At 41.3% G+C, this 23,208-nt stretch overlaps 2 protein-coding genes across 9 annotated transcripts in view; one reads left to right on the top strand and one right to left on the bottom strand.

Annotated features, from left to right (window-relative positions):
* The window catches only part of GIT2 (GIT ArfGAP 2), a 50,754-nt gene extending 45,944 nt beyond the window's left edge, over window positions 1-4,810 (bottom strand). For 6 of the 7 annotated variants that reach the window (XM_037510770.2, XM_037510767.2, XM_037510771.2 and 3 more), the window contains exons 1-2: window positions 4,628-4,810; window positions 478-611 (exon numbers count right to left, since the gene is read on the bottom strand). In XM_037510770.2, coding sequence (XP_037366667.1) covers window positions 478-611; window positions 4,628-4,679 — 186 coding nt within the window. In that variant the 5' untranslated portion in view covers window positions 4,680-4,810. The remainder of the gene's footprint in view (window positions 1-477; window positions 612-4,627) is intronic. The other variant, XM_037510772.2, reaches the window with a different exon arrangement.
* Window positions 4,811-7,277: 2,467 nt separating this feature from the next.
* ANKRD13A (ankyrin repeat domain 13A) overlaps window positions 7,278-23,208 on the top strand; it is a 30,113-nt gene continuing 14,182 nt past the window's right edge. Inside the window, exons 1-6 of one of the 2 annotated variants that reach the window (XM_054695189.1) lie at window positions 7,278-7,440; window positions 16,874-17,006; window positions 17,821-17,945; window positions 20,605-20,650; window positions 21,830-21,973; window positions 22,627-22,816. In XM_054695189.1, coding sequence (XP_054551164.1) covers window positions 7,345-7,440; window positions 16,874-17,006; window positions 17,821-17,945; window positions 20,605-20,650; window positions 21,830-21,973; window positions 22,627-22,816 — 734 coding nt within the window. In that variant the 5' untranslated portion in view covers window positions 7,278-7,344. The remainder of the gene's footprint in view (window positions 7,441-16,873; window positions 17,007-17,820; window positions 17,946-20,604; window positions 20,651-21,829; window positions 21,974-22,626; window positions 22,817-23,208) is intronic. The other variant, XM_037510773.2, reaches the window with a different exon arrangement.

Below are 23,208 nucleotides of genomic sequence, written 5' to 3' on the forward strand. Positions count from 1 at the left end.
CTCAAGACAAATGAAGGCAAAACACATGCTCAATTCTGAGTTCCAACAGAACGTGAAGAATGCAGACTCCAAAATAGAAATACAGGTGACATGACACTGGACCACAAAATTAAATGCTAGGCATTTAATCAAGCTATATTAACTTAATTTGGTCTCTTAACTAGTAACAAGAACTTTAAGAAAACATAAATCAGATGTTTCTGAAATTTCTGAGGAATGCCAGGCCATGCTTCTATCAAAGCAGAAAAAATGTTGATGATACTAAAAAGTCAACAGGGAAACAGTACCAATACTCAGGTTTTAGGAAAATATTTATGTTAGAAGAGAAAAAAATCTCAGATGATGAATTCAACATTTGTTTACAACACTGATAGTTATGGCATCTCTTCTCAGCTATGATTAAAACATTTTTGTCAAACAGAAGTAGTAGGACAAATTTTAATTGCTAAGACAATTGTGAGAATTCTTTTCCTTTACCTGAAGCAATGTTGGAGGCCATGGTGTGTGTTTGAGATGCCTTACTTGAGAGATATGGCGTCCTAGACTCCGATGGACACTGCAGCACTCATCACATATAAAAGTTCCCCTATTTACTGATGCCCAGGAAGGATCTAGAAAGAATGAAATGTCAGTTGGTTGGTTTTACTGCTAGATGGCAAAATATGACTGAGATATGGTTTTTTAGGATAACAAGACATTTTTGTTGCTTTTTATACGCTAGCCAACATATCAAACTGATGAGCATGTCTGATGATATCACCTATCTTGGCTGACTGGGTGTAATGTTGAGACTAAAACACCCATGAAATGAAACCATAAATAAGCAATTCTCTCCTTACTGGTTCAGAGCCACAGACTATAGGCCTACTGGGGTTCTACCATCATAGATTCATGCCTTTCATTCAACATTAAAGAAGCAAACTGAGAGGGCACAAGTGAAATATTTCAAATCCATCTTCATAAATGCCAAGGTAATATTTAATTGTGACGGCAAATAATCCACACAGCATCATCTGGAATAAATGGTGAAAAACTGCTGCAAATCTACATGCCTGGATGCTTAGCAAAAAGCTGCAAGTGGCACAACTACAAAAATGCTCAGACTCTATAGTTATGAGGACAGACTGGGAAAGCTGGTCTGCAAATGTCCTATGATATCCATTAGTTAGTTGTCTAAAACAAACCAATGAGTCCAACCTTGCAACTGATCTGAAAGAACAGAAGCTATAATAACCGTGGCTTCACAGAGGCAAAGATATAAAAACAAGTGATGTTTTTGGTGTGTGTACAGTATTTTTTTTTCTGTGACTCTGTCCTACAGAGTTTCACCAGACATTCTTTAAAACAAGCAGTAATTCATTCGTGGTCAGCAGTAAGAGTAATTCACACTGGGTAAGCAAGCTGAACACTGAGAAGACCTAAGTAAAGACTTTCCATATTTCTTTAGACTCACTATGAGGAGACAATAGGTGCCACTCAAGTTGCTTGGATAGAGGTTATATTTCAAAATTCTTCAATGTCCACAAAAATCTCCAAAATGCATGCACACCATCTTTACCATTTTTAACAGTTTATTCAAATCCTTTCCAACCATATAATGAAAAGTTATGGAATTTCAATCAAAGACAAATCCCGGGAATCAGAGAGAGTGCGGTGGTTAAGAGGGTTGGCTCTGGAGACAAGCAGTCCAGGGCTTGCACCCCAGCTCTGCCACTTCTTGCACTCGATCTTAGACAAGTTATATATTTGAGCTGCCTCACCATAGCTCACATGGGAACGAAAACACATCCCAGGGTAGTGAGGACAAAGAGTACGGTTCCTCCATATAATGTGGGCTGTTATAACTTCTCTAAATTATTTTCTAAGTACCATTCAGTTATTTTCAAGAGTCCACTGAAATTCATGACCACTGGAAAAGGTTTTCATTGTTAATACTAAAAATACTGAATAGTAAAAAATCTCTGCAGAGTCTTTGGGTAGTTGAACTAAGAGTAGGACAAATTTATACTAAGTAAGATTCTTTTATTAAGTATTTACTGATGTGATCATGGCTACATGTCTGCCAGGAAATAAAACAGAAACAAAATCATTCAATGAAGTACTACTATAGCATTCTAAAAAGCAAAGACTGGGGCCTCCCTGGTGTTGAAAGGGGTTACGACACAGCACTATGAAGCTACCAAGGTCACTGCAGCATGAGTTCGATCCCCAGCCAGGGAGCTGACCCATGTGGTGCAGCAGACCTTTCCTGTCTTGCCCACTGCTCCTTCAGTAAGTCTGCCTGTTCTATTCTCCTTTCTGTCTCTGGTGAATCCTCTCACCCCAGGCATCTTTGGCCGGCACCCCAGTTCTTGAATGCATAAATAAATCTTTAAAAAATAAATAAATAAAAATAAAAAGCAAAAACTGGAAACATCAAGATGAGGATCCCTACAGATAACCTAAACATTTTTTGTTTTTGCAGTATTGAACCACTATTAGTAACAACAACAAAAAAGACTGTTTTGAAGCACAGCGTGAGAGGTGTTCCTGGAGGAAATTAAACAGGAACAAGACAGCAAAGATCTAACACATGAAGCAAGGTTCTCTATTAATGACTTTAACATCACGGATAAGAATCCTGTGGAGCATATCAGAAGGTAACATAATAAAATGAAAATCAAGTTCATCTGAATGAAGCTGGATGAAACTCTTGCAGTTTATCTAAATGGTTTACACCAGAGCTTCTTAATCTGAGTTCTAGGAACACCATAAATTGTTTTCAGAAATGTCTGTGACTCCAAGTCTTAACATAAATTCTGCGTGAATGAATATATGTACTTTTGCTGGGGGAAAAGCCTGACCATTCATCAAAATCTCAAAGGGATCCTTAACCCTAAAGGTAACTCCTTCACTAGGGCTTTGCAGAAAAGGCAATACAAATTCCTAGCTGCTTAAGTTCAAAGAACATTTCAAGGTGGCCTAATTATATTCAAAACAGGAAGGAAATGACTCAATCTACAGATTAGGCTTTCAAGACAATAACTAAAATGATACACTGCGGCAAAATATATTCTAAAACACACCCAAATACTGCAGTTTTCCTTTGCCCCACATCACCCATTAAGGAGTAAAGAATATGCATTCCAAGATTCCAAGAGGACGTTTGAATCTAAACTCATATGAATCAAAAACATCACAGGAAAGTTCAACTGAAAACAGGCACAAAAATAAGGAAGTGGAACAAGTAACATTTTTAGAGAATATGTATGTTAGTCTGTATAAGACATCATTTATCCTGGTTTATAAAAAATATCTCTCAAAATACTCCTCCACCCCTCTTTCTATCTTCAAAAGAAACTGGTAACCCCTCTTGCATTATACAGGCCATGAAATAACCACATAAGGTTTGATTTATCACAGCACTACTTAAAATCAGCCTCCACTTCCAAATGACAAGATGAAGTTCAGAACAATTGCAAAAACAATGGTGTTCAATGATTTCATTAAGAATGTTTATTGGATGCTATGGTGCCAAGGAAGCCATCTTATCTTTGAATTTTAATTACTTTGAATTACTTCAAATTCAAAGCACATAAATCCAAGCCCTGGAAACAGCATAGAGACCTGTCAATTCAGTTCCAACTGCTAGGGCAGATCCTAATGCTAAATCTGAAAATCATTCAGATTTTGCCTAAATAGAAATGGTTTGGCCTTTCAGTGACCCCATGTGCCTATACTGCCTGGATGCCCAAATGTGTTTATCTGCCAGTGATTTTTGTTAGCGTGTTTTGTAAACTGTAATTACCGCATGATTTAGAAATTCAACTCTAGCTTTCAGCGACTGCTCAACTAAGAAAAACTTCGATTCAACGATTCTAAAACTGAATCTTCCTAAACCTTGAGTGTGATATTCCCCCATTAGCCCCACTGGAAAAAAAAATGAGGAAATTGAGGCCAAACCAAGTGAAGTCACTAATCCAAGGTCACTCAAAGGCAAAATCTAGTTTGAATCCAGGCCGTTTTGATCCCAAAACTTGAGACATGCATTGCCTCTTCAGTGCTGGTTGTGTCTGCAAGAGCCCGTCTTGAAAACGTCTGGAGAGTCTTCCCGGTGGCTTGAGAGCCGAGATTTCAGGAGCCAGGAAATTATCTTACTGGGGTTCTCGACCGAGTCTCAGTTGAGGGAAGAGGCAAGAGTCGCTCACCCCGGAGAGGCCCGCTTACGGGGCAAGAGTCTGAGGTGAATGTAAAGGAGGGGCTGATGACACCTGCAGCTTCGGCGGGCTGCAGCCAAGAGGACGCTGCCGTTTTCCTTCAGTCATTGGCCTTCCAGTGCACTGCCCCAAATTCTCCCTCTTGGGGGGACGGCTACCGAGCCCACAGCCTCCCAGCCCGGCCCCTGGCACAGGGGACGAGAGGGAAGGGAGGGACTGGACCGAGGGGAGGGCGGCGGCCCCCTGCCCGCCTGGCTCTGACAGGCCCAGGACGAGTTCCGCCCCAAGGCCGCCCAGGCATCCCCTCGCTGGGACCCTGGGCAGGGGGTACCGGGTTCGACCGCCGGGACCCGCCCGACCCGAGGGAGCGGCCCGGGGCAAGAGTGCGGACAGAAGAGCCGAGGGAAGCGGGCCCAGCCGGTACCACTCACCTGGCCCGCTGCAGTCAGCGCACACTTCGCTGCTCCGGAGCCGCTTCGACATGGCTCCCGCCTCCCACCTGCCGAGAACCAGGGACCCCCCCGAGAACGGGAAGACGGCCGCGGGTACGGCGCTTCCGCTCTAACGGGTCCCCGCTGTGGCGCTGGCGCTGGCGGCGCAGCGCTTTCCGCACCGCTTCGTAGCACGCATGCGCGAGGAGGCATCCTTCAGTGACTGACTGGTCATGTGACCGGAAAGGGCACTCTGCCTTATCGCCATCTTAAGTGAGGGCAGATTTGTGCCCTAGCGTCCCCTGTCCTGCTTCTAAATACTGAATTAGGGTCTCAGTCTCTCTGTGTGTCTCTCTGTCTGTCTCGATTCGCTTCGTCTCAACATGCTAGAAAATCTAGTCATCAGTAGCCAATAGAATAACTGACTAAAGTCATCATTTATTCATTGTTTTTCGCAACAAGTCTTTATTAAGCACCTACTACATTTCACACATGTTCCAGAGACTGGGGAAAACAGTGGAGAGCAAAGAGGACAAAATTTTCTGTCTGTGTGGAGCTTACATTCTACTGCAGTAGAGCTACAATAAAATAAGTCAAATAAGAGTAGGTTAGATGTTTCTTTAGGTTATACGTCTCATTTGCACATAGAAGATAATATCTAGCCCACAAATCGCGTGTCCATGGTCTGCTACCTAAAGATAATTTTTCAGTGTTAGAAGATTGTAAAGAAGAGGAAGAGGAAGAAGATTTCAGGAAACTCATCTGACAATTTACAGAAAAGTGGTGTTGTTAGGTAACAGTGTCACTGCCCCACAGTAAGCCTTCAATAATAGTAGCCCCTATTATTATGGGTATTAATATTAAAGTTCTAATCACAACTTTTTTGGCAAATAAAAATAGATAATTTATAGGATGATGTGAAATGAACACTAGATGAGGTTAAGCAGTGTGGAGAGATGTGATCCTAATCCTAATGAATATCCTAATAATCTACTTGTTATTTGTAAACATAACTATGATCTCAATTCTCTCAGGTACTGTCTTGGCTTTAGATACTCCAGTAAACGAAACAGACATAATATTGTGGAGTTTTCCTACTAAAGAGATTGAAGAGATGATCAATTACCACAGGATGATGAAATTGCAGGAGACTTCTGGAAAAATGAGAAGTCCTGGAAGAGGTCTCAGAAGCACTGGTCTTTGGTTCATCTCTCCATTTTAACAAGTGTGGTGTGGGAATAACCACATAATTCCCACACATTCCACAGTCAGAGCCTCTGGGTGCCATCCTAATGCTCCTGTATCTTGTTTTCATTTTCAGACTCACACAAATCTTCTGGACTCAACATGTGTGGAGAATGGATTAGGCCAGGATTCTTGAACAGCTGTTGTTGCAGGCATCTGAGAAACTGGATGTGTGCAGACAGGGAAGGCAGAAGGTATGTATTCAGGATGCATTAAATAACTTCGCCCAGCTATGTGCTGTAGTTGTAGACAGCTGTGCGAAAAGCTCAGACTTGTGAGTAGCTATAATTTGACTGGCTCGTCCTTGAATGGTGACATATAGAGTCTTAGGTTGGAGCCCAAACAATGAACTTGATATTTGTGTATCATCTAGTTTGGGTATCATCTAGTAGTCCTTGCAGCTGTGACACAAACTTTAAATGGCTAGCTTCACAAATAAATGACACAGATATGTGGAATAAATTATCACCTTTGGTAGCTTTGACTTATAATCAGATTTGGAATTCAGATAGAAAAGTGGTTCTCAAGAGTCGTTTCTCCCCCAGGGAACATCTGGCAATGTCTAGAGACATTCGCAGGGGAGGGGGGTAGGGAAGGGAGTGCTACTACATCCAGTGGGTCGACAGGCCAGGAATATCCTACAAAGAACAAACCCCATGCAAAGAATCATATGGTTCAAAATGTACCCAAGTTGAGAAACCCTGAAATACAACAATTCCTTTATTGTGCAAAAACTTAAAAGCCGCTTCTCCATGGTCCATAGATTCCCCCCTTTAAAATTGCATGGTGCTGCCCACTTCCAAAATGACTCTCAACCAATGGCGCTAGCACTTGCCCAGGTCCAAAAAGGCTGCAAAGGAGTCAGAGGCGGGAATGGTTTGGTCCAGTCCCCTGTAGTCACCCCTGACAACAGAGCGGATGGAAGAGGCCCAGTTGTGGACCCAACCATATGAGATTGCTGGAGGCGGAGGAAAGCTCCCAACTAAGGAGAGACCCAGCTATCCAGGCCAAGATCCTGGGCTAAGAGAGAGAATTTTCAGCTCCGTTTGGAGGGTTACTTTGTGCTTTCGTTGCGGAGTTGAAGGTGGGTGGGATCGGGCGGACCCGGGGCCGGGTACCTGGCTGCCTCTCCCCCCAGCTGCGGGGTACGGTGGCTCGCGCCTCGTACTTCCCTGTTTGGGGCAGTTCGGCCCCCAGAAGTCGGTTCAGGAGCTGTCAGCTTGGGCGGGAGCGCGGCGGGGCGTGGGGTGGGCGCGGCCGACCCCTGTCCCCGACGGGGCCCACGATCTGCGACCTCCCCCGACCCCCCCCCACCCCCAGCGGGCCCGCTAGGCCGCCCAGCCGCATTCTGCGCCCCTGGTTCACTCGCCTAGTTTCCTCTGGGCGCCAGGCAGGAGGGCGGGCGGCCGAGACCCCGCCGGCGCTGAGGCTTGGCAGGCGGACAGTGCGGGCCCGGCCGCGGCCTCCGCGCCATGTCCTCGGCCAGCGACGCCAGCAGTCACTTCCCCTTGCACCTCCTGGTCTGGAACAACGACTACCGGCAGCTGGAGAAGGAGCTGCGGGGCCAGGTGAGGGGCGGGGCGGGGTTCGCCCCCGGCAGTGGGGGAGACAGAAATGGGGGTCGTTTCGTTTCATTTAATCTGTCTCCAGCTGTCTGGCCTCAGCAAGGGAGACCCCTTCCATTCTGCAGTCGTGGACTGGATGATGATGATGATGATGATGCTAATGCACACACTGTGTGCCAGACCCTGTGTGCCAGGACACTTATATACATTCTATCTTTTAGCCTTTCCAGCACCCCTAGGGAGTAGGGACATTTGACAGCAGGAAAGTGAGGCTTTCAGAGGTTATTATGTTCCTTGCGCAAGGTCGCCCACCTCATAAATACCAAGTCAGGATTTTTCGCTAACCGGCTGCTCCATCCAGGGTGCATCCTAATCAGGCTTAACCTATTAGATTTTACTGCCTCTCCCAAAGATGTAAAAACAGCACAGGCCCCTCGCCCCACTCGACCTTTTTGTAAGGAAGGACTTGGTTGGCTTTGTAGGTTTAGGTTCTAACTCATCCTGTGACCTTGGTCAAGGAATTTTTCGTCTTTGGCCCATTTTAACTATTTTGTAGAAAGAGTGTCATACCAATGCGGGCAAACCTGGTACTTGGTTATATGGATAGGTCTAGGGCAAGGCTCAGGAATTTGCAGTTAACAAGTACCTTAGGGAGACTGACATAGAGCAACCTTTGAGGCTTACTGGTGCACAGGATCCTTAAAAATCACTTCCTGTTCTAAAGTGCTTTGATTCCTTGTCTCTTATTTATTGCCATTTCTTTAAAGCAGTGGTTCTCAGTCGGAGGTGATTTTACCCCCACCCCCACTTCCAATTTGGTAGTGCAGGGAGATATTTTTTGGTTGTTGCAAGTGAAAAGTGGGTGCTACTGGCATCTATAGGTAGAAACCAGGAATGCTGCTCAATATGTACAATGTGCAAGACAGCCCCCACAACTGAGAATTATCTGACCCAAAATGTCAGTAGTGTTTTACTGAAGAAACCCTGCTTTGAAGCCATCCCAACTCTGGAAGGTATGGGTGTCCTCAAGTTACAAGTTAACACACTTAGCAGTTACCTACCATAAGGATTTGTAATTATTTGAAGCAATTGTTTTTGTTCATGTCTCTTTATTCAATGTACTAAAGCTCTGGTTTTTGAATGGCTCAAAACTGACAATATAATTGTCAAGGAATTTTAGAGGAAAAAATGACAATTTGGCAAAAATTGAGCAAGATCAGCATCAACCTGTTTGGTGGTCACTGCTGAGCATGGCACCCCACTGTATTTCCTTTTTAAGTCTGTTGAGTACCCACTGGAAGTCAAATGTCCCTTTCTTTTCCCATTTAAATCCTCTATCCAGACAGAATAAACTTTTATTGTAAGAGTCATTGGTCTTAATTAGATCATGCCTCCAGGGTAAACGAATCACAACTGGACATTCCAGTATACCTGCTGATTTAATTCGCTTTTTGTTACCAGACCTGACTCAGAGGGGTCTTCCATCATTTTGCTTTTAGATCTTTGTCTAAATCTAACCTTGGACACTTTAAAAATGGCCAGAGAGTCCTCTTTTTTTGGTCTACTGCGTTTTGCATCTGTACTTCCTCAGTGTTGGGTGTATTCAGCTTCTTGCAAAATGTTGAGATAAAGTAAAAGCTAAGTCACAGAACATAACTCTTGCTAGAGAGGTTCATCATCATTGAACTATACACTTTCAGTACCCATTTCTGGAAACAGCAGTTTTTCTATTCATTGGAGGGTGAAGAAAAGAGTTTAAATGAAGTGCAGTTTTTCTTTACAGAAAAACTTCTTGGGTAAGAACAAAATCTTGGTTTATAATCTTAAATGTGACATAGTTTAATGATTTTTGTTTCCTGCAAGCTGTGATAAAAGTGTCCACTGAAAGTTCTCTGTGCTTCTTACCTTGAAGAATGCTATGACATTTATGATTAGGGAATTTTAATTTTGCAACAGATTTTCCTGGAATAAATTGGTCCTTACTGCTTTTGACTGTCAATGAGGTAAAGAAGAAGATTCATACTTGCTAATTATTTGGTTTTGACTTTATTATTTGTTATCACTGCAAATCATTTCATAGTATACCAGTTCCCTCTGAGGAGCAGATAGTTGAAGTATATCCATAAAGAATATCTTAACCATGGAAGTGTGACTGTCAACACAGGGTAATCCAATTTCAGTCCAGAAAATTAGCCACTGAAGGGGTCAGCCCTTAAAAGGGCATACTCTAAAGGGGTTTTTGTTTGACTTGAAGCTCTGCTATTACTGTCTTGGAATTCATGAATTTTTTTTTTTTTTTTTTTTTTTTGAGTAAGGGGCATCAGGTTTTCATGTTTCACTGGGTCTTCAAATTATGTAATTTCGTTCAGGGTCAAGAAATTGATTAATTGATATCATTAAAATTAGGTGGTAGGAATTATTTTGTTCTCGTATTTTTTTGAGATCCTCTCATTATGACCCAGCTACTTCTTATGACTTGGAGGTAGTTGTTTTAATTACCAGTATGAATACTGATTAAATTGTGAGTTTGGGTGTATAATTTACTCTTTTTGAGTTGTGTCATTGCCTATAAAAATGGGGAGACTAACATGAAAGCTTATTTTGTTGGCACTGTGCTGAAATGTTGTATGTGCAATTTTAGGTTTAATTCTCATACCAATCCTCAGGGTGAGTGCTGTTACAATTCCCATTTTACTATAAGAAAGCCAAGATGAAGAGGCTCAGTCACTCAGCCAATGGCCAAACCAGGTTGTCAACCCAGAAAGTCAGGCTCAGTCCTAATCCTGTCTCCTTAACCTTTACTCCATACAGATAGTCTCTGACTTGTAGTAGTTTGAGTTATAGAAAAGCAATACGAATTCAGTGAAAACCATACTTTGGATCTTTATCTTTTCCCGGATTGGCAGTATTTGGTACAATACTCTCCAGTTGCTGGGCGTGAGCCACAGTTTCTAGCCACCCACCCAGATATGAGAGTAAACAACCCATATGCTGGAGTACAGCATTTCTTGGATATTAAGTTCTGAGTTAGTCATCCCATTATGTCTACTAAATGCTTATCTGTGTCTCCTGCTTCTGAGATATTCAGAACTTTAGTATAAAGTAGGCTTTGTGTTAGATGATTTTGCCCAACCTTAGATTAATGTAAGTTTGGAGCACATTTAAGGTAGGTTGCGCAAAGCTGTGATGTTTGGTAGGTTAGGTGTACTAAATGTATTTTTGACTTAATGATATTTTCAACTCATGATGAACTTATCAGGACTTAATCTTGTCTTAATTTGAGGGAGACCTGGAAGTTGAGACTTCCAGGACTGCGCCTCCATTTCAGGTTTGTGAGAATAAGGCAGAGAACAGATCTGAAAGTTCAGACACATGGTAAACGTGCATGTTATTTACCATTGTTATTGCTGTTATCATAGTCATCCTGGAATTTTCTCTGCTTTTATGTGTGTTCGGTTTTCCTGTAAGGCATATGTATTGACTGCCTAATTAAAATGAAAAAAAAAAAATTGTCACCCAGCAATGAAACTGTTTCACTTAATGTTTTGTTTGGGACTATGTCTGCTGTCCATTCTCTCCTTCCTTCTGTCACATGAGTGAGGCTTGGAGGAGGCACACTGGTAGCTGTAAGAATTTTATTTCATTCTAGGAACAGCAGCACAGAAAGAATCAAGTTTATCCAGATGAAGAGGCTAAGTACATGTTTGAGTGTGTGTGAGTCAGCCCCAACCCCACCTTCTTGCTAACTTTGCCAACTGTGAGATTGTTTTAAGATTTCAATATTTGCTCAGCAGAGGCACTTAATAAAGTGCCTCTTTACTATCGTAAATAGTCATCACCTTTACTATCATTAATAGTCAGTGGGGCTTTGAAGTTGATTGGTAAAGTTGGAATGATTTGTATTATAGATAATGTCATTTGGAGAGGCCTGTTAACATCTTTCACCTTCTTAGGACCCTCCTCCTAAAGCTGGGAGAATGAATGAAAACCTAGGAGACAAATGTAAAGACCAGTGCACCTTACAGGGTACAAAAACCCTGGGCCCAGAAGGGTGGAGGATGGCAGGTGTGGCCTGACTCTTGTGTCAGCCCCAGGTTAGAAGCCAGCAGGTGAAAGTCCAAAATCCAGGCAAGGGGATGATCCAGATAGCAGCAGCACTCAGAGCCTGACAGGGAGCCACCCTTGGATTCTCACCCCAGTCTGTGGCAGGCAGGGGGAATTCACTGGGCACACACTCAAGTCTGTTGGCTGGAGGCCTGCCACAAGCCATGGCCTGGCATTGAGGTTGAAAAACCTAGAGCCTATGGTCAGAGTGCTTCCCTACGGCCCTCAGGGGTTCTGGCTTAGCCCTTGGGAGCTTAGGGAACCTAGTCTATGGATACCTTCTCCCCAAACCCCTCTTGCTTGGGGTGGGAGAATCAGCTTGAGCCATAGCCATAGATGACCACAGTGGACTAAGAATACACGGGAGTGAGAGTGATTGACTTTGTCAAGAATGGAGACTTAGCAGCCTCTTGGTAGAGACCCCCCAAGAGATACCAGTGATAGTTTATGAAGTACTTACTAAGTGCCAGGTTCTGAGACCCAGAGGGATTGAATAATTCACCGAAGAGAGCTGGAAGCCTACCTGACTGGCTCTGCAGCCTTTACTCAAAGGTTGGCTTTTGGGGCCTCTGGAGGAGAGCAGGTTGGTAAAGAAGGCTTTCATGGAGAAAAATTGGTAGACTGAAATGAGCAAATAAGAAGAGAAATCTCGTTACATTCTTCTTTGGGACACTATGGTAATTAATAGGCACGGATATTTATAATTTGGTACAACTCACATCTGAAGAAAGTTAAAGGAAAAACTTAAAATCAGATTTCAAAGCCATTTCAGTTATATTCTGAAAGCTCTTGCTCTTGAGCTAACATTATTAGTTGAAGACCTAAGCCCCACTAAATGAAATTTAGGAAGAATCCGTTTTAGGAAGAATTTCACCTCATATGAAACCATGCTGTGTGAGTGTCTGATGGTAAGAACTAATGCTTAGTGTTTACTGTGGACTTGGGTGTTGAGCCTTCACCCTCTAAGAGCTCTGCAAGGCAGGTGCTTTTATAATTTATAAGGGAGCAAACTAAAGCTGGAGAGAAATTAAACAAAAAGACCATAGATACAGTGATTGTTTTTTCAAAAAAGTCTCTAGTGAAATATAATTCATTTATCATAGAATTCACACTTTAGAGTAAATTATATGATGTAAATTATATGATGCTTTTCTGTGCTTTGAGTATATTCACTGAGTTGGAATGATCAAATTCCAGCACATTTTTATCACCCCTAAAAGATATAGTCACTCCCCACTCCCAATCCCTTCAGCCCCAGGCAGCCATTGATCTACTTTCTGCCTTTAGAAATTGGCCTGTGCTGGACATTTTATATAAATGGAATCATATAATGTGTAATATGTGTGTGTGCTTTAGTCAATATGATGTTTTGAGGTTCATCCACATTGTGGCAGGTATCAGTAGTTTATTCCTTTGTTATGGGTGAATAATATTCCATGGCTTATCCATTCTACACGTTTTATTTATACATTTATCAGTAGATGGACATTTGTTTTTTTCCCCACTTTTTGGCTATTATTGTAACGGGTGGTCTCCAGGGAATGGGGAGATTCCAGTTCCTTGCCCCACCCAAAGGAGGGTAGAGATGAATAGGGAGAGGAAGCCGGAGACGAGGCTGGAGAAGGAAGGAAGCAGGATGGAGAGCCAGAGGAGACCTGAAGGAGACACATGGAGCAGAGATACATGTGAAGAAACTGCGCTTGCTTCTTGGTTCTGGACTGGTTTAAACAGATGTGGGTGAGAGACCCGTGGGGAGGTTGACGATGGCAGTGTTTATCTTGATTTTGTTCCTTTTGTCCCAGATGTGCTGGGCCCCTTCTGCTTCTTTCCCGTGGGTCCCCACCAAAGATGCTTTACACTTATGTCAGGTTTTTGGGCCTCAGTGGCCCTGTTTTGGGCTAACCCTGTTTGATTGGATGTTTGCCCGCGAGGGGATGGGTAGTTTCGGGTGCTTGATTTGGAAACTATATTCTTCCCCTTTTCTTTGTTGCACCCTAATTATATTAAAGTTCCTCTCCATTAAAGGTCATATAAGTTTTGTCTTGATGCGGCAGATGGCAGACCCTATTTGGAGGAGGCATATTTGGGGTAATGATGTGCCCCCTCCCTGTCCTGTAACATTATGAATAATGTTGCTATACACATTTTTGTCCAGGTTTTCATATGATTTTATGTTTTTATTTCTCTTGGATAAACATCTAGGAGAGGAATTGCTGGATCATATGGATGTATGTTCAACTTTTTGAGGAACTTCCAACTATTTCTCAAAGTGACCACACTATTTTGTATTACCACCAAAAGCGTATGAGGCTTCTAGTTTCTCCATTCTCTTTAACACCTTGTTATTGTCTGTCTTTCCGGCTGTAGCCACTCTAGTGGCTATGAAGTGGTATCTCATTGTGGTTTTGATTTGCAGTTACCTAATGAGTGATGTTCAGCATTTCTTCATGTACATGCTGACTTTTTGTATATCTTCTTTGGAGAAATATCTGTTCAAATCCTTTGTCTTTCTAAAAATTGGGTTGTCTTTTTATTCTTGAATAGTTAGAGTGCTTCTTTTATTCTGAATATTGGTTCCTTATCAGATGTGTAACTTGGAAATATTTTCTTCCACTGTGTCTTCTTTATAACAGCATTTGAAGTATAAAAATTATCAATTCTGATAAATGCTGATAAAGTACAGTTTATTTATTTCTTCTTGTTGCTTCTAAGAGTTTTGTTTTGGCTCTTACATTTGGGCTTATGATAAATTTGGAGCTAATTTTCATATATTGCTACAATAATTTCATGTGTTGTGTATAAAAACTTACCAGTTGTTCAAGCACCATTTGTTGAAAAGATTGTTCTTCCCCCATTGAATTATTTTGGCACGCTATTGAAAATCAGTTGACCATAAATGTAAAAATTTGTTTTTGGACTTTAAATTGTGTTCCATTAATTTTTTTTTCCCCTCCGAATGCCTTCTCTTACCACATGGCTCTTTCTAGTTTCCTTTTGAATTCCATTAATATATATGTCTGTCCTATGCCCATGTGGGCTGCAGAGCCAGCCAGGTAGGCTTCCACCTCTCTCACAGTTCTGGTGTCTAGGGATGTAAGAACCTATAGATTTGACGTGGAGGGTGTCCTTCTTGATTCATAGCAGGTATTCTTCCTTATCTTTTTTAAATGAGAAAGGCACAAGAGCCTCTGAAGAGATAATTAGCTATACTAGCATGCTGCCGTGTGGCTCATACGTTCTGTTTTCCCTGTAGTCCAAAATAAGTCAACAACCTAATATATCTGACTTTGTTGAAAAAAGTCAACAACCTAATATATCTGACTTTGATTGTACACATCATATCTCAGCACTGCCCAAGAGCTAGAATATTCATCCTTAGTCTGAGATGTTAGTTTCATTCTGCCGAGTGAAAGGCGGTTTCCCCTTTTGTGTGATAAATATCACTAAGCACCTCCTATATGTTAGGCACTGCACTGAGCCTAGCACCTTTCATATAAGTTGATCTCACTAGGCTTGTATAATAGATGTATAAGAGTGCCATTAATTTGCTAAATATTTATTTCCTGCTAAATTATTTCAAGTTCATAATTTTTAGCCTTACTATATATTTTTTAAAAATCAGGTTGGCAGATGCTAGGAAATATAAGACCTGGATTTCTTTGGTGAAATACACAAGCTATACCCTTGGGAAAAGTCAGGGATTCCTGAGAGGTGATGTGGGCCCCTTTCTAGGAGACATGTTGGTAACTTCAGCACCTTAGAGGACACTGAGGCTTGGGATTGGTCCAGGAGGATGTGTGTTCACTTAGCAGAATCCTTCAACCATTGTGTTGTTCTTCAGCAACTGTTCTGTCTTCCCAGCACAATTTTAACAAATTGACTTCAGGGTATTCAATAGCTGTTGGATTGTAGTTATGAATCCACAGTCCTGTTTACCTTTTTTCCCTGTGGCCAATAAGTGGCACGTTCTGGATAGAACATGGAGGATGCAATTGATGACTGGACAACAATTAGCTTTTCAAATCAAGATAAAGCACATTTCCTAAGAAGTATTATGGCATTTAAAATGCTTTTGCATTCCAAAATTCCCATGGCAGTTTGCTGTTATCCTTGGAAGACTGTTCAGAGCTGTCTTTAGAAGGCAGTGCCCAGCTATTCAGACTGAGTTCACGCCAGATAATCTGCTGCTCACCTCTGGAGATCCACTGCAGGTCCCAGAAGGAGTCAGAATAGGAAGGAAGAGTAAAAGCCAAGTCTGCATATCTGGCATGAAGAAGAAAGCCCTCGAGGGGAAGTGGACCAAAAAGGCATGTGTGTGTTTTCACATTTATCTAAAAATATATCCACATACATGCTTCATGGCACCTGCCCATTGTCTGGAGGACCCACAGATGCTGCCTCTTCGGGGCACTTGGGACTGAATACACTATATTGAAAGTGGTGATTTGGTGGTTATCCAGCTAAAGAATGTAATTTTATCCTGACCTAAGTTATCTTCTGTACTTTCAGTTTTGATTAAAATCCTGTACTTCCTGTTCTAGACTTGAATGCTGATATGTGCTTGAGAAATCCCCCATGTTCCATGTCATGAGGTGCTTACCTCTCTTGAAGGCCCCTGCTTAGCCTTATTTAGACTTAATTTGAATGCTGTTAAAAGTTTGTGCTTGAAGATATAAGGTCTATAGCCAGTGTTTCCTTTTTAAACACTTAACTTTAGAAAAAAAGAAACTCAGTTAATTATAACTTCTTCACTCCCCAAATTTGTATTTCCACCATGCCATGTGCAAGCATTCATTTTTCCATATATTGCTTTAAGTATTTTTTTCCAGCTAAGTAAATTCCATTTATTAATTAAGATTGGGTTTAAATCTTTCCTGCTCTGTCCCACAAAGATTTCCCATTCACGTGAATGCTGGACTCACCTTTGCTGTTTTCTGCCCTGCACAGTGTTTTATGGTTTTACCACTCAAACACCAAGCCCAACTCAGGCTCTCAAGGAGAAGACTATGGCTTCCAATGTTTTTGACTCCCCCTCAGTGGCTAGAACCAGATGCAAAGATTTCCCTGAGTAAGAGCTGAGCACTGATGCAGATCATTGTAAGCCTTGTCTTTCAAATCCCATCCACTTTTCAAGACATGGCTCAAACTGTTCTGGGCTTTTATTCTTGGAGAGACTTTTCTTCACTCTCTCAATTTCAGCACTTGTGATTGGACATAGTGCTGTAATTAATGTGTAAATACTATTTCCTTTTATATATAATATTATCTCATAAGCACATTTCCAAGTTTTATGTACTCTATCCAATTATAAGTGGTAGTGTTTGCTTCACAGAATGTGGAGGCTCTGGATCCACGAGGTCGAACCTTACTGCATCTTGCTGTTTCTTTGGGACATTTGGAATCTGCTAGAGTCTTGCTCCGGCATAAAGCAGATGTTACAAAAGAAAATCATGAGGGATGGACAGGCAAGTATACTTTTATAATAAAGCTTTTCCCTTCAGTTTATCTTTTTGAATAAAGGCCAGTCCCAGTAATAATCATCCTTGGAGTAATCTTTATTTTAGCACTCTTTCTCTCTTGGGAATGGGGCATGTGGGGAGCTTGCCCCATGGGGTACACAGGGCTCAGGAAATGGGAGCTGGGATGCTGCTGACTGATCTGCAGCACAGTGGCCCAAATTGTTTTCTTGCACCAAAAGCCTCCCAGAGGGTGGCTCCCTATCCAGAAAGCAGCTCTCTGCTCAAACCCTTTCTCCTATATGTGAGCATGGAGGCCAGACTTCCTCAGAGGAATGTGATGGTAACTCCAGTGAACCCATCAGAACAGGCAAAATTAAAAAGAAAGTGTGACTTGAAATGGCCTTTTCCAGTGAAATCTTGGTACTGTTCTGCAAGCTAGATTACTGATCCAGTAATGTTGCATTGACTGAACAAGGGTACACACAAGCACAAGTTTGCCTGTCCGCTCTGTGTGTCACCACAGCTGGCTGATCACATGCTTAAGCCAGCTCTCTGAAGATACTGTCTGATTTATAAACCAGTGATAAAATTGGGGGGAGGGGAGAGAGCAGGACAGGGGCGGATGGGAGTGTTCTCTTTTCATCAATTAAGAGCTAGCAATTAGAAGTCATGGTCATAAATGAAGACGTGGGCGTACAGACTCTTGCTTTTGTAGAAAATGTGGGTCTTTGATGTGTAGAGATATTTTCAAACTGGCTTTGGAATTTGTCTGCGGGTATGAGAATACCAGGTAATTAAACTTTATCTTTTTATTTTCCAGTTTTACATGAGGCTGTCAGCACCGGTGATCCTGAGATGGTATACACAGTTCTTCAACATCGAGACTACCACAACACATCGATGGCCCTTGGGGGAGTCCCTGAACTGCTCCAAAAAATTCTTGAGGTATCTGTGAAAATGGGGCGATGCCACATTTTGAGTTAAATGCTAATGTGATAGCTGAAGACACAGCCTGACATCCTTGCGTGCCTTCCAGAGAACTTTAGGAATCGTGAATATGATATGAGTACCAAATAACATTATTCCTTGCCTTTCCAACTTGTTAAATGTAGGAGATCTTTCACAGGTTATGTTTATAGGTCAGCAGGCTTACCTTGTAAGTGTCATTTAAAAATTTTAACTTAGGACAAGTGGGCATCTAGCAATTACTTTGACTAGACACCTGTTTTCTTAAAAGTAGCATCCTGAACATAGGTCATCTTGGGGAAACAATGATGAGCATCAGTTACTATACGAGGATTTTCAGGCTCTGATAGGACTAAGATTTGTGTGCTACTTCTCTCTGTCACATCCAGCCATTAGCACTTTGCAACTTCTAATCAATGTCTTAGATTATTTAATTACTAGCTTTCAGGGCATTTATCTGTCTTGTGAATTTTAGCGTAGGGGTTCTGTGACACTTGAAAAACTTTCTTAAAATTGACTCAGGCTCGCGCATTGTTTGGATGATGGTTGCCGTTCTTCGGATAATCCTTGTTACCTGCAAGAGCCATCTTATCTTTTAACCATATTGGAAAGCAACATTTCCAGGGTGATGACAAAGTACCAATGGTTCAATTTTCATGTTGTTTATTTTCAGTTTATGCATAGACTGTGAGCTTCTGAAAATAGCTTCAAAAATATTTGCTAAATAAAATCAGCTGTGCTACTTTCATCTAACACATTTCTTAAGAAAAATTAATAGCTCTTTGCTATGTCAGACTGCCACTGCTTGTGATCTGAATGCTCCTTTAAAAAAAAAATCATTCTCTATGACTCTTAAGTGAGACACTGCCAAAGATATGAAATGGTTATGGAAATATGAAATATTTGAAATGGTTGTGAGCATTGTTTTAAAAACAAATGTGTGTTTGAATGTTAAATTTATTGTTCTCCAACTCACTGTAATGGGAACCAAAAACATCATTTGCCTGATCATTTAACCAGGAGTCACCTCTCTTTTAAAATATTCAGCGTAAAGTGTTTTCTCTTTTCACCTACATTGATCCACAGTTATGAAAGGCATTGAATAGTATTCTCTGCTTGAAGTTCCACACAGCCCACAAAAGGACCACGAGGGCTTGGTGGCAGCGGGGGCTGTTTTGGAGTATTGGTGTTTCAACAGTTTCTCCTTATATCCCACCTTTCTTACCCAATGCCCCTTGAAGAGTGTCTTTGCTAATAACCAGAAGTCTGACTGGTTTTACTCTATGGTGTATTTTTGCTTTTTCTGCCCTGTGCTCCTTTAAAAACCATGGCAAAACCTTGGGGGTGGGAGGGAACAGAAAAATATCTGGAATTTCTAACATTTCTTTTTCTTTTTCTTGGATGGTAACTATTGGATTGTGTAAGCAGTCCTCCAAGAAACTTCTAGACAAATTCATAGTAGGTGAGAAAATCATCCTAAACAGGGATGCCCTGGTGGTAAACTTCCAAAGTCAAATTCTCAAAGCTTTAAGAGCGAAGTGGGAGCATGGATCTTGTGCACACTGGAGGGCAGAATCACCTTCCTGAAGAAGTGATGATTAGCAGCCTCTTTTAGTTCCACAGAGTGGCCTGATAAGTGTGAAGCACTTCCCAACACACAAATCTTTTACAGTCAAGTTCCCACAGAATATGTGGAATCCCACTGCCTAGACTAGCCAGTTACCCCTGCTGAGTGACTTGTTCTTGACTCATCCTCCCAGGGGTGTCCTTCTGTTCTGTTAGGCACCTGGTTAAACTCTTCAATCAGATCTAACTCTTGTCCTCTCCAACTTGTTTTGTTGGGGTTTTTTTAAAGATTTTTAAATTTATTTTTACATAGAAGAGCTAGGGTAGAGGCCTGAGGTGCAGGGGTAAGAGGATTCACGAGAGACAGAATAGGGAGCAAAACAGACAGATCCACTGAAATACACTGCTGAGGGGAGCAGCAGGTAAGACAGGAGAGGTCTGCTACACCATGTGAGTTAGCTCCCTGGCCAGGGATCAAACCCAGGGTGTCAGGGTAGTAGTGCTGAGACTTAGACCTGGGCCACCAAGGAGGCCCCCCCCCAACCTTGTTTTTAGTTAACTTTATTAACTGTCTCTATGTATTTTTATTTTTTATTTTTTTAAAGATTTATTTATTTATTTATACAAACACTGGGTACAGTCAGAAGCGCGGGAGGGTGAGAGAATTCATCAGAGCCAGAGCGGGGAGCAGGGCAGGCAGACTGACGAGGTACACTGCTGAGGGGAGCAGTGGGCGGCAGGAGAGGTCTGCATGCCATGTGGGACCCTCGCCGGCAGCAGGGGATTGAACCAGCGCTGCAGAGGCTGCGGGCAGCTTCACAACCCAGCGCTCAACCGCTGCGCCACCGGAAAGGCCCTCTATGTATTTTTATATCAAGATAAAATAACAACCTGAATAGAAAAATATAATAATAACAACTGAATGGGTTTACATTTTATATTTCTTATTTTCTCTGTTCTCCCCAACCCTCCCCTCTTTGAAAAAAAACAAAACAAAACCCTATTCACCCCTGCTATATGCATATTTAGTTAATAGTGCTCAGGGTAATTTATTTCAAACTTTGTCCTTCAGGCTCCAGATTTCTATGTGCAGATGAAATGGGAATTCACCAGCTGGGGTGAGTGACTGTGGACTAATAATTCATTTTTATTTCCAAGTTTATTTAGCCTGAATATATGTGTGTGTGTGTGTGTGTTTATTTTTCCTTAATAAAAGTTACATGTAATTTTTTTTAATCTAGGAAATGCGTAGATGAGAATAAGAAAAGAAATTCATCTGAGCTGCATTTAAGTACAGCTACTATTAGTGCTTTGATAATTCCCTTCCAGTCTTTTCCTCCATGCATAGGACTTTTTCTCCCAAGCACCCACAAATAGAATATATAGATAATTTTCTCTTTCTTTTGCCACTTATATTCATAAGTGACTGACTTGTATCTATATTATTAATTTTTTAATATCTGTTTAAATGGCTACTATTTTAGTAAGTAGATTTACCAAAATCTAGTTACTTGTTTCCTTCTGTATTTCAGCTTAATTCTTTTAAATTAAATTCTCCAAGGAAGAAGAGGAGATGAATATTGGAATAGCTTATTTTTTTAACAAAGTGAATCTTACATAGGGCAAATTGACAGTCACATTTTCATAGATGTTGTATTTTTATTTCTTGCACATCAGTTAATAGCAGCTCCTGACTCCCAGATTTTTAGTCATTTTCTTTTCCAGACTAGTTTCTTCCCTTTCAGGCAAGAAATCATATTTGTAATTAAACACATAAATGATGTAAAAAGTATATAAAGAAGAGAAGTTCAGATTCTTCTGGGAAACTAATAAGTTCTTTTCTAATGTAAATCATTGCTCTGATTTTAGGTTTTATTAAAGAGTGGCATATTTTAGACATTTGATATTTTGAATGGTGAATATGACAATATGATGGGCCACAGCCATATGGCAGGAGTAGCACGAGTGAGTGAGAAAGGCCAGATGGACACACTCAAGCGCTGATGGCAGTCAATACGAGGGGTCCATTTGGGGATGGAGAATACTCTTGGGAGATTCATTTAGAGGTTTTTCTCTGCACATGACTTACATCTGTACTTTTATTAAGAGCTATACAACAGAAGGTCCATTTTAATTTATGTATTTTTTTAAGAGTAACTTCCTATGTAAAAATGTACGGGAGCCTAGTCCAGTTCTATATGATGGTCACCATCTTGCAACTCCCATTCATGAAAATGTGAATCCCAATTTCTGCTTGGCCCTCAGGTTTTTCTCAGTTGTGTGTTTCTCTTCTGCAGTGCCCTTAGTTTCCAGAATATGTCCGAATGATGTCTGTCGCATTTGGAAAAGTGGTGCCAAGCTGCGTGTCGATATCACATTGCTGGGATTTGAGAACATGAGCTGGATAAGAGGGAGGCGTAGTTTTATATTTAAGGGAGAAGGTGAGTGAGTCCATTGTAGTAATCACTGCTGATGCTAAGTGATGGTGGGATTTCTAACCTTCAGAATGCATTCTTATTTATGTGCCTTTTCTTACCCTGCCCAGAACATGTTTTTGGGTTTTTTTGGTTATTCTTATTAACTATTCAGCGCTCAATCTCTATATCATATTTCTTGTCTCCAGAGTGGTCTTGATTGTGTGACTTGCCACCCAGCACAGTTACCCTTTGACATGTATCTGTCTTAGATTCCTTTTGAGTACAAGACTCTGTCTTATATTTCTTTACATTCTCTCCATAATCAGGCATGACCCTCCTAATGGAGGGTGAGAAATGGCATTACTAACTCTGTCATTTATATTAATTATATAATCATATATCTAAAAAAGCACATGGAGTTTTGTTGTTAATAAAGAAATTACTTTAAACATCTGTATCTTTGGGAAAGATGGTCCATAGCCTCCTAGATGTTGCGGAAAACTGGCTAGGTAATCCTTGTGCAGGTAGGTCATTGATACTCAGTAGTCTTTAGGGTTTATCACATTGCCCCCTGAGGGGGTTGGGGGATGGACTTGAAAGATGATGCCTTTTAACTAAGACTTTCTTGTTTTGCATTTTTGCATTGTGCTCAGTTACACCCTTGTTTTCACTAACAGACAATTGGGCAGAGTTGATGGAAGTCAACCATGATGACAAAGTGGTCACCACCGAACACTTTGACCTTTCCCAGGAAATGGAGCGCCTCAGTCTGGACTTGATGAAGCCAAAAAGCAGGGAGGTTGAGAGGCGGCTCACAAGCCCAGTCATTAACACCAGCCTTGATACTAAAAATATTGCTTTTGAAAGGTATGAATTTAGATTCTGTATTTTAATGTCTAATCCTTTTGCCAGTATAATAGTGGCTCATATATATGAATTGGAAATTATAGATGGACTGGGATTATTCTAATATGGCATAAGAAATACTAGTGGGTTTTAAAGTTGATCTCAGCTGCAGTCAAATAGAAACCATAGCTGACATCCTCACTCATATCATTTTTATAGCACATTGATTCAGTCTTGGAAAATTGTCTTCATATTCTTTTATGGGCCCTTTCTAATGGTGTTTACTTAAATTTTATTTTTGTTTTGGTGTTTGGGGAGCCACAAGACTCCCTAGTTCCAAACTGTGGCTCTCAGAAGGTCCAAAAGCTAGAACTGATCCAGTATTAAATGTAGTTATACTGATACTGGCCAGT

This window comes from Talpa occidentalis, unplaced genomic scaffold (genome assembly GCF_014898055.3).
Source record: "Talpa occidentalis isolate TD23 unplaced genomic scaffold, MPIMG_talOcc4v2.1 talOcc4.14, whole genome shotgun sequence".
Taxonomy (NCBI): Eukaryota; Metazoa; Chordata; class Mammalia; order Eulipotyphla; family Talpidae; genus Talpa; species Talpa occidentalis.